The sequence below is a fragment of the Sapajus apella genome, unplaced genomic scaffold (genome assembly GCF_009761245.1).
Source record: "Sapajus apella isolate SASKATOON/1434 unplaced genomic scaffold, GSC_monkey_1.0 scaffold129, whole genome shotgun sequence".
Classification (NCBI taxonomy): domain Eukaryota; kingdom Metazoa; phylum Chordata; class Mammalia; order Primates; family Cebidae; genus Sapajus; species Sapajus apella.
In genome coordinates, this window is record NW_022437069.1 from 2,752,448 (window position 1) to 2,764,041 (window position 11,594).

The window sequence follows — 11,594 nt, forward strand, 5'->3', positions numbered from 1 at the left end:
GTTTTATACCTAGATCTTTGGTTATCATTTTCTCTTCAAATTATTGACACACAAACATCTTAGATATAATTCTGGATTTAAAAACTTGCAAATAGGCAGTGTGAATTTCAGCACCAATGTTACCTTTAAAATACAGGTATATGATTAATTTGTAGCTCTATAGTTTATGTGGATTTGTGAGGTTTTCTTTTGAAGAGAGCTCCAGCCTTCTGAATACTTAGTTTCCACTGGGCAGTCCATTCTCTTTTTATGAGGCAGCCCTAAAGTAAGTGGTGCTGGCCGGCTCACTTCTGATACAGTCAGACCCATCATCTGGCTTGTTAGAATGAATGGCACTAAGGATGCCTCAGCCTAAGGTAAGAGGACTGGTCATGGTCCACGCAGTTCTCTTTTCCCTGCTGGTCCCAGGGACTAAAGTTATCGGTCTCTGTGGGCCTAGGTGAAAAGAATCCAGCTTCCCAAGTCTTGACGCTCCTGCAAGATGTGCCTCCGTTTTCTCATCTTTAGCATGGAGAGGCAGCCAGAGTGGAGAGACATTGTAACTCTAAACTCTTCTTCATTGTGATATTTTCCTCATTCTTCCCCAGAGAGTTTAGAGTAAATGGAAGGCAAATTAAAGCTTCCTGGGGTTTATACACATCATTATGAATCTATACCTCTGTGCAGTGTTCCCCTTAACCAAGGATCCAGAGGGGGGACATGTTTTCTTTCTTTCCGTTTTTTCTTTCTTCTCTATTTACACTAATTTAATTGGAGAATTGTGGAAGTCCTTTGACATTATAACACTGTCTCCTGTGAGGTACATGCTCCTAATTGTATAATCTATGCCTAAAAGAATCTTGGTGAGGTGCATGGAACAGTAATGTCAGGGAATTAAAGTGAAATGGCAATTGTAAAGTTCAATGTCAGGAACTCGTCTCTAGAGGGGCTGTTATAAGGAATTGGGTAGCTTTTATTCAGATGGTATTTCTATTTTCACAAACACTTCCTCCTCACTAAACTCAGAATGTACATGCCAGGAACTAAAAGCTTAAAATGAAAGCATGGCGTCATATGGCTTGAAAGAGATGCTTAAGCAATACTAGAGGTGCAGGTGTAAATTGCGCAAAAGCCCTGTTGAGCTCAGTAAAGTCTGAGTTCAGGCAGGTGGATGTAAGTAGTAAGGCAGGTGAGTGTTAATGAAGGAGAGGCTTATCTTTAGAATTGAGCTCTATAGTTCAAATGATAGAGAAAATTTAAAAGTAACAACCAAGATTACATAGATAGATAGATAAATGACAGGTAGGTAGGTAATAGATGGAATGATAGAGGCTAAATGGCAGAATGACAGACAGACATATATATCTTTAGACATACGCCTTTACAGATATGTACCTTATTATTTCTATTTGTTTTACTAAATTTCTTCTATGAATCAGAATCTTTACATAAACAGTCTAAATAGAATTTACTATTAATATCTTAGACACACATATTGCAAGCAAAGCCTTCTCACTGTGGGAACTCTGTGAGCACTCCACTCATCTTGGTCATTCTCTGGCCTTTAAGTTAACAGACCTTTGCTCTGTGTCATCTGCTATTTTGGAGACTTGGTATTACATACTTGGCGAGAGAAAGGAGCTTCCAAAATCTTGTCTTTACTTATCTCTTCATCTGAGTTTTCAACTACATGCTCCTACCTCATCCCTTCAGCAGAATTAACTTGGTCTCTCCCCTCTCCTCAAATATGCTTGGGGCCTTGCTGTTCTCTGACTGGGTCCAAGCTGACTCTACCTGGAATAGCATCCTTCTTGCCACTGCTAATGAAAACTCTATCATAGCTTAAGATAAGTCCAATGTTACTTCTTACATAAAAATGTCCATGATCATGCAGATTAGAAATAATTACCCATTTGATTTTAATGCACATATTCACCATATGGTCTCTTAGAGGCCAGAGACATATTTTTATTAATTTATAATCCTCATGGTTCTTAGCCTTTGTCTTATACATAGAATATGCCCCAAAACAAATGCCAATTAAACAAGGGCAGAATAACTCCCTTTTTTTTTTGTTTTTTTGAGACGGAGTTTCGCTCTTGTTACCCAGGCTGGAGTGCAATGGCGCGATCTCGGCTCACCGCAACCTCCGCCTCCCGGGTTCAGGCAATTCTCCTGCCTCAGCCTCCTGAGTAGCTGGGATTACAGGCACGCACCACCATGCCCAGCTAATTTTTTGTATTTTTAGTAGAGACGGGGTTTCACCATGTTGACCAGGATGGTCTCAATCTCTTGACCTCGTGATCCACCCGCCTCGGCCTCCCAAAGTGCTGGGATTACAGGCTTGAGCCACCGCGCCCGGCCAACTCCCTTTTTTAGACTTGAGGAATATACACTCCACCTCCAGATTAGGGCTCACCAAATATCTCTGCTGCTTTCATGACACCATACACAGAAATGGATGGGGCAGGAGCGTTTAAGAGAATTCGTACCTTAAAGTGTTAAGTGCAAAAGCAGCAGTGCTAAAGTGGACCATTTCCTCCCAAAATAACTTGCTAAAACTTCAAGTTAATTGGCAATTTTATAGGCAATTTTAGCACACTTGCCATAAGCAAATATACTAATATAAAATATAAATATTTATATTCTATTTTACTGTCTGTTCTATCTTTGTGTTTTATTTCACTTCTTACTTCATGTGAGGTATAAGAATAGGATGTTTACAGTTTAGATAAAGAAAGAAGAGATGAATAGAAGTCCGAAATTTGCAGGATGGGGTAGATGTTTGAAAAAAAATCAAAAATCAGCAACACTATTTAAAGACCCTACTTTGTTATCTTAAAACTGTCTCCCAAATTCTGTGTTTCTATCAGGCTCTCAGATTTCAGATAAAAGGATTTAGTGTTTCTATTGTTACAGACTAAAAGAATTCTTTACACAAGGCTTTTTGTTGTAAGAGCAAAATCAAATCTCCTTGCCTTCTGAAGCACCAAGGGATTCTAGGAGTTTACAGAGCAATGAATTTTGATCTCAGTTGTTGGAAGAAAACCAGATGGCTCTTGGTCTCAGAGCATGGAGTAAGTTACGCTATCACCTACCATTGACTCTGGAGTAAAACCACAATTTTGTGGATGTCTTATCCTATTTTGGTTAGAAGTAACACGTTTACAGTTATCTGTATCTTATTGCTTTTTTCACGCACATTTTTCCCGACAATGAAATTACATGACAGTCAGACGGCGTGGCCATGGATGCAAGTACTGTAAACATCATTGGGAGAAATCACTGCGTAAGTGAATTAAGAGTGAAGTATTTATGCCTATTAAATATTATATGATATAGATAGTGTCACTCTTTTTTGCTGTTAAGTAGGTAAATAATCAACATATGGTATTTTAATAGCTGTGAAGTGTTTAGAATGGACTCCCACATCATAAAACTCCATTGCCAAGAAGCCTTGTCTTTTCATGGTTTGTGAGTGAAAGTTGTCAGTATCTTCAGAGGGAGGTTACCCCAATCCAATAAACCAATTTATCCCACCATCAGTTCTATAGTGTTTTAATTAACGGGCAACTAACTTACAGAATCAATTTTACTATAAATATGACAATTGACCTTCAAGGAAACATTTTGGTTTGAACAGTTGAGAAGGTACTTCTTGAACTGGGTTAGCAGAAAGAAAGAAAAAGAGAAAAAGAAAAGAAAAGAAGGAAGGAAGGAAAGAAGGAGAGAAGGGAAAGGGGAAGGGGAAGGGAAAAGAAAAAGAGAAAAGAAGGAAGGAGGGAGGGAAGGAGGATATTATTTAAAATGACAATTCTGAGCTTTTTTGAATATCAAAACATTTAGTAGGAAGGAGACTCTGAGGATCATAACAACAAGAGAACGTAAGAACTGAGACTGTTCTGTGACAAGGGAATCAGAGTCAGAGAAGTCTGTCACAGGGAGTCAAACAATAAGTATTGCTGCAGGAAGGGCTGTGATAAATTGTTATAGACATCATAAAAAGATATACCACGTACAGTATTATGATACAATTTAAGATAATGCATAATATGTTACAGCAACTTGGCATAAGAAAGGAGTGAACTAATGCACTTAACAAAACCATGAGGCTTTATTGTAAGACCTATAACAAAGACACTTTGGGAGGCCAAGGCGGGCAAAGCACGAGGTCAGGAGATCGAGACCATCCTGGCTAACACAGTGAAACCCTGTCTCTACCAAAAATACAAACAATTAGCTGGGCATGGAAGCTCATTCTCGTAGCCCCAGCTACTCAGGAGGCTGAGGCAGGAGAATCGCTTGAACCCAGGAGGCAGAAGTTGCAGTGAGCCGAGATCACGCCACTGCAGTCCAGCCTGGCTGACACAGCGAGACGCCAACTCAAAAAAACCAAAAAAGAATTACAACAGAAAACAGTATATGTATGTGTATGTGCATGTCAAGTCATTTTACACATTATGTATAATTAAAAGATGTCATATATTATAATTTATTTCGAAAGCTCTTTAAATGTAAATAAAAATAGCATTGTAAAATAGATGTTTCAGCATCATCTGGTAGCATATGTTCTATTAGGTAGTTCTTTTTTATTTACTAATTACTGAGCAACATAGCAACCACAAGAAGCACAAAGCACAGTAAAGCACATCTTTTGTATCTGAGAGCTCACTGAGAGGCATTTCGCGAGACACTTTAAATAAATTACCTCGTTTTACTCAAAGGCACTGCTTTATAGTTTGTTTGTCTGTCTGTTTGTTTTTGACACAAAGTCTGGCTCTGTCACCCAGGCTGGAGTGCAGTGGTGCAATCTCCCTCACTTTAGCCTCTGCATCCCAGGTTCAAGCGATTCTCCCACCTCAGCCTCCAGAGTAGCTGGGATTACAGGTGCACACCACCACACCTGTGTGATTTTTGTATTTTTGGTAGAGATGTGGTTTCACCATGCTAGCTGGGCTGGTCCCCAACTCCTGAACTCAAGTGATCTGCCGCCTCAGCCTCCCAAAGGGCTGGGATAACAGGCATGAGTCACCACACCCAGACTGTAGTTTGTTTTTTAACTTTTTATTTTAAAACACAGTAGTCCCTCTTATCTAGAGTTTCACTTTCCAGAGTTTCAGCTACTTGAGGTCAACCTCGGTCCAAAACAATGAATGGAAAATTCCAGGAATAAATGAATCTTAAGTTGTAAATTGTGCCCAGCTCTGCGTAGCGTGATGAAATCTTGCGCCATCCTACTCCATCTGGCCTGGACATGAACCCTCCCTTTGTCCATCGAACCCACACTGTGTACACTACCTGCCCATTAGTCAGTCAACCATCTCGGTTACCAGATCCACTGTCATTATATGGAAGTACTTATGTTCAAGTAACCCTTGTTGGACTTAATAATGGCGCCCAAGTGCAAGAATAGTGATGCTGGAGATTCTGATATGCCAAAAGAAGTCATAAGGTCAAAAGGTGAAAGTTCTCAATAAGGAAAGAAAAAATACGCTGAGGTTGCTAAGATCTATGGTGAGAATGAATCTTCTATCCATGGAACTAAAGAAGAAAAAAAATAGCGCATAGTGTACATAGAGTTCAGTACTATCTGGAATTTCAGGCATCCACTGGGGAGGTCTTGGAACTTATCCCTTGTAGAAAGGAGGGACTACTGTGTACATATTCTGGTTCTGATTTGTCATTCAGTGTGCCTACGCCATACAAATCCTAAATCCACTAAAATTCTTACAGTCACTAATTCATTTAATTCACGCATTCATTCAACAAACATATATCATTCGTCTACAGATCTCCTTTTATCTATTCATTAATTGAGGAAAAATATGGAGGAAGGAAAGAAGAGCAACCTTTCTTCCACCTACCTCCAGCGCGCTAGGGCTCTTGCTGGGCACAAGAACAGAAAAGAGCCTATGAGTGGGGTTGGGGCAAGATGAGCTCAGAAATCAATTACAGTATTATTTGGTGAATATTCCAGCAGAGGAACAGGCGGTGCACCCTGGGAGCTCAGCAGAGGAACAGGCGGTGCACCCTGGGAGCTCAGCAGATGGAACCAGTAGCTCTGTCAAGGGGAGGCAGGGAAGGTGTCTCTAAGCGGGAGCATGGGAGCTTTTATCCAGGTTCAGAAGTGAGGAAACGACACCACAAGGAGAAGAATCATACATACAAAGTCTAGCATTATGGGAGACCACAGTGTGCACCACGAGTGGGACCCTTTGCCGGTGTTGGAAATGTAAGCCACGTATGGACTCTGATGGGACTTAAAGCCAGGAAGATGGAAGCCTGAAGCCGAGGAGCTGGTTAACCAAGGAAAGAACTCAGACTCAATTTCACAGGTCATTTTATATCGTGTTTCTAAAGAAGATGCTGAAGCACACTCCATTTTATTAGCATTAGACGTAATTATTTAAATATAACTTGTTCGAAATTAGCTGTTTAATTTAAAAAACATAATTAATTGAAGCAATGTTTTAAATAATAATATTTGACATCTATTAATGAGGATATAATTAGATGTGCTATTAAAAACTTAGTGCAATACCAATATTTTCTCATAAAGCAAAGTGAAGAATACTAACTACCAAGCCACTCTGCAACGTCTCTAAATTCATTTCAGAATCCACATCTCTGGCAAGAATCACCCAAATTCTAAAAATCTGTTTGAAATTACTCCACATACATTTATATAACCATTAGAAAAATCTAGTACTATTTTCATTGGATATGCATTTTTTAAAATAGAAAAGATTTCCATTAGGTTCCTGTCTTTTTTTTTTTTTTTTTTTTTTTTTTTCAAATCAAGACCTCACTCTCCTCTCAGACTTAGGAGGATTTGGAGAAAATTCCTCCAGAGGGTTGTCATTTAACTACAGAATATCAGGAAGCGTCCAGACAAGATTTACCCTAACAGAGTTGGCCTTGAATTGATCCAGAAGAATAACGCCAATTCAACTCCTTGGAGCACTTAGTAGGTGCAAATCATCCTATTGACCACTTTACATGCATTTTACTTTCATTTTCAGACAAGCCCCATGAGTTAACTATTATTAATATGTCTATTTTTGATATGAAAAAAAGCGAAGCTTAGAAAAGTAGGTGATTTGTCTAAGGTCACTCAACTCAAAATTAGTAGTGTCATAACCAACTCTCAGACTTTGTAGACAATGGCTTCCTGGGAGAAATCTTGTAGTGACTTCAGAGAGGATACAGTTCAATTGATATTACAAGAGGCATAACGTGTAGATAAGGGACATTTTACTATTTGATTTGAACATTACATTTCAGTGGTAAATATCTGATCTTCACTGTTGGTTACCCAGCAAATAACATTGATGGGAAATGAGATACCACCCTGCCTATTTAATTCTGGGGAGCCCATTAGGAAACAGAGTACAGCAAGTTCTTCTCAAAAAACCATTGTCATGAGAGGCCAACACAGACTCAAGAGCTAGGTAGCAGTGTCATGGTGACTGAGAATTTTTGTTGGTCAAGAGAGGTGAGATATTGGCAATTTCACAGTTTCTCATTTAATACAACTAGATCTTCTTATTGAAAGGTAACTGATCTGCTCTGGATCTGTGTCCCCACCAAATCTCATGTTCAGTTATAACCTCCAAGGTTGGAAGTGGGGCTGGTGGGAGGCGACTGGATAGTGGGGGCAGTTTCTCTTGATTTAGCACCATCGCCCTTTGATACTGTATAGTGAGTGAGTTCTCATGAGATCTGCTTACTTAAAAGTAGGTAAGCCTATCCCACATGATGAAACCTTGTCTCTACTAAAAATACAAAAGTCAGTCGGGCGTGGTGGCGCACAGCTGTGATCCCAGCTACTCGGGAGGCTGATGCGGGAGAATTGCATGAACCCAGGAGGCGGAGGTTGCAGTGGGCTGAGAGCAGACCACTGCACTCCAGCCTGGGTGACGAAGTGAGGTTCTATCTCAAACAAACAAACAAATAAATAAATAGGTATGTAGCCCCTCCCTCCCATCTTCCTCCTCCTCTGGCCAGGTAAAGGTGTTCATTTATAGCAGTACAAGACAGACTAATATAGCAGCTCTGGCACGGCGTATGCAATAAAGTAGAGGAAATGGAAAAAGAAACCAAGTTAGAATTTTTGTGCTTATAAAGGCAAGGAGGAATGACTGTTTTCATAAAAGCAGCTTTTATAAGGAGAGGTTGAATAGGTTCCTGAACCATTTCCAAACTAAAACGACAGATTATCAAGTGGACATGAGAGGCGAGAACGTGACAATCACATTCCCCAGCAAGAGGATGCTGGGGTTTGCAGTATAAGACACAGAGCATTCCATGAGGTTTGGTTTTTTCCAATGTCAAGACTTTTGAAAATAGAAGAGTTCCTTCATATTTCTATAGACTTTATTCTATATGCCACAATTGGGTCCATGCTAATTTGAAAACATGCATTTCTGTTTTAAAAACAAACGCTCAAAAAACAAGTGACAAAACCTAGACTCCTAATGTTGCAAAATGGAACTTAGCCCGTCTGGTAAGGGAGGAAGTGAGATGAGAACTGCCCGCCATGCACCCTAACTGTCCCCCATCTCATCAGTGTGGGGTGCCGTTCCACCGCTATGCAGATACTGAGCTAGCACTTACCAGAAGCCAGGCTCAGGGCTAGATGTGCAGCTGAAGAACACCATGTCTCTCCCTCCTCCAGCCCTCCTAGGAGACGAGGTGGTCTGTTCAATGCGAATCTACAGTAAGAACCACATCAGTTGTAATAGAGAAGTAAAGACCAGGGTTGAAGGAGAAGAGTTAAGGGCTCTTATCTAGTGTGTTTTGATGTCTCTATACACACACACAGAGGTACACGCACACATGTACACCCACATACATATGCACACACACACATACCCTGCAATGCATATACAAAAGCAGATATGCACACACATACAGACTCACATCCACACCCACACTCACATCCAATACATGCATACACACATGCACACAATTTATAACTGCACACACACAAGTGCATGTGCACACGTGTATGCACACATAGTCACTGCCACATACACATACCGCCTCTGCGCATGCACAGACACACAGGACCCATCCCAAGCTCACGTCCTCTCAGTGGGAACCTTCTCACTGCTACTGAGACTCAAAGAACATTTTCTTTCTGTCAGCCTTCCCCCGCCCTCCTGACATAAACAATTATTACTAAACTTCTCTGTCCTCTGCTCCATGCCTGGGACGTTCAGAAGTTTGCTTCTTGTTTCCCCTTTTCTCCTGATGATTTTATCAACAGTTATGAAGAGCATTTCAAATGAATCGTAGTTCCCGGTGACGGGTCTGCAACTCTGAAGCTACCAGTCCTATAAATGAGCTAATTTCTTACTTTATCACTGATATAATTTTATAGTGTTCTTTTCGAATGCATTTAGGTCAAGGAAAGCCTTTGTTGCTACCTACAGCTGAGATTCAGCAGGCTCTGAGATTCCATTGTCTGCTCGTAGTGAAAAGAAAACAAAAAAGGAAAAATGTAAATGTCTTCCCTGGGTTTCTTCTCTGACAGGTGCTCTTGCTGAGGAACGCTCTAGTGATCCATCACTTAACATGACTCCACTAGTCTCAGACCAAGGTTAACACGTTGCTTCTCTTTCCCTTTTAAGCATCTCCTGTATCTGCCGTTTGTTTTCCATTACCTGGCCTCCCAGACTTTTGCCCAAGGAAACTGAAGTTTCTCCTGGTGGGGCCCATGGGTATTCTGGCAACATCCCCCCTAGTGGCAAAAGACGATGTGGCTGCTGCCCAGAGCCCTGGCACGGCGCCTGTGGCCACCTCTGACAAACACCCACAAACACGCAGCAGAGCTAAATTAAGAGCCACTTCGTGAGCGTTCCTGGCAGGGATGAGCAACACTCTCTGCCTCCTTCAGAAAAGAGTTTTCTGGAACATTGAGCCAAAGGAAAGGTGTAATTTATTGTGGGGATTGCAAATTACATAATTAGTTTTCAGGAGATCCTTGGGTAATTACAATCTGTAACATTTGTAACTGATTTGGCCAGATTAAAAGTGGATGCCTTGGTGCATCTGTGAACTAGCAAGAGGCCAGGGAGGAGTGGGAGGGGGAAACGCCGCTCCGAAGGAGACTAAGCAACGTGGATGCAGGCCAAGCCCCAGATGACACCCTTTCTGAAGCCAACGCGACAGCAGGCCTCTAAGATGCACACTCAGCAGGTAAGTTACTTCCCAAAAAAAGACCATGTGGGGTGGCCCGACGCCTCCTGAGCGGCTCTTTAACTGTCAGAGAAGCTCCTGCCCCAGAGGCTGCTGAAGTCAGACACTTACCTTAGCCCTGGGTCTGTCAGCTACATTGGTGTAAATGAAAATCAGTCACTTTGCAAAACAGGAGGAAGGAGCCCTTCTCTTGGAAGAGATGAGGGCCAGAGGATGAAGGGGGCAGGAGTGTAGAAAGGAAGCTTCCACCCGCCAGACATCCTCTTGGGCGGAACGCTTTCAGACCCGAACGCTACGAAAGGTCTTCTGCCTTCTGGAACCATCCCTGAAAGGCTCTGAGGCCCCTCTCGGTCTGACTCAGGCTCCTGCCAGGGCTCCTTTGTTCTCCTGTCACAATCAGGTGTGTTGTGAACACCCGATTGTTCACAACAGGTGTTCGCAACAGCGGCTCTCGCTTCAGGCAGGAGCCAGCTGCTGAAGGTTCTTGCACTCAGCCCCATCCCAGGGGCTGTTCCTCCAACACTGAGAGCTCCAAACACAGGGAAGGAGGTGCTCCTGAAACACAGCTGCTGTGGGGGTTATGGGGGGGAAAGACCAGGCATTCAGGAAAAGGAGTAGAATATCCCAGCTAAGCAGGCTTATTAGCGAACATGGGCTGAGCACCTACGGCCTAGAAGGCACGGTGGGAAATCTACACACTCAAAGTTTGTGGAAAACTACAAACTCAGGAAGAGCCTAAGTCCAGTAGAGAACAGATGTACAGAGCAGATGATGACATTACAATGTGGCGGGCAAGTGCTTTACAAGAAAAGCAGAAAGGGATTGAAGATAGAGAAGAGAGAAACAAAAAAAGGAGCAGGGAAAGAAAAGCAAAGGAGAAAGGAGGAAAATAGAAGTATTGAGGAGCAACGGCACTGGGCGGTGAATAAGAGGCCTGATGGCTAGGAGGGAGGGCCTTAGGGAGAAAAGAGTGTTTTTCTCCAGAACGGGTGTAAGCCAATTACATTCTGCAAGACAAATCTGGCTCAGTGCCTGTTTTTGTAAATAAAGGTTTTCTTTTGGGATGCAGCCAGGCCCATTGTTCATGTATTGTCTGTGGCTGCTTTTGTGCTACGGGGGCAGGGTTGAATGATAGCAAGACAGAGCCTATGACCTGCAAAGTTTAAAATATTTACTGCTCTTTGCAGGAGAACTTTGTCAAGCCCAGCTCAGGAAAAAAACTCTAATCACAAAATCATACCACAGGCATAAATGCATGTCTTCTGCTGGATGTGGTGGCTCACACCTGTAATCCCAGCACTTTGGGAGGCTGGGACGGGTGGATCACAAGGTCGGGAGTTAGAGACCAGCCTGATCAAGATGGTGAAACCCTGTCTCTACTAAAAATACAAAAATTAGCTGGGTGTGGTGGC

The 11,594-nt window shown here is 42.1% G+C and overlaps 1 protein-coding gene across 1 annotated transcript in view; it reads right to left on the bottom strand.

The window, feature by feature from the left end:
- LOC116539499 (cytosolic carboxypeptidase 4-like) overlaps positions 1 to 8,918 on the bottom strand; it is a 33,106-nt gene extending 24,188 nt beyond the window's left edge. The window contains exon 1 of the mRNA XM_032262487.1: positions 8,596 to 8,918. Coding sequence (XP_032118378.1) covers positions 8,596 to 8,639 — 44 coding nt within the window. The 5' untranslated portion in view covers positions 8,640 to 8,918. The remainder of the gene's footprint in view (positions 1 to 8,595) is intronic.
- Positions 8,919 to 11,594: the final 2,676 nt, after the last annotated feature.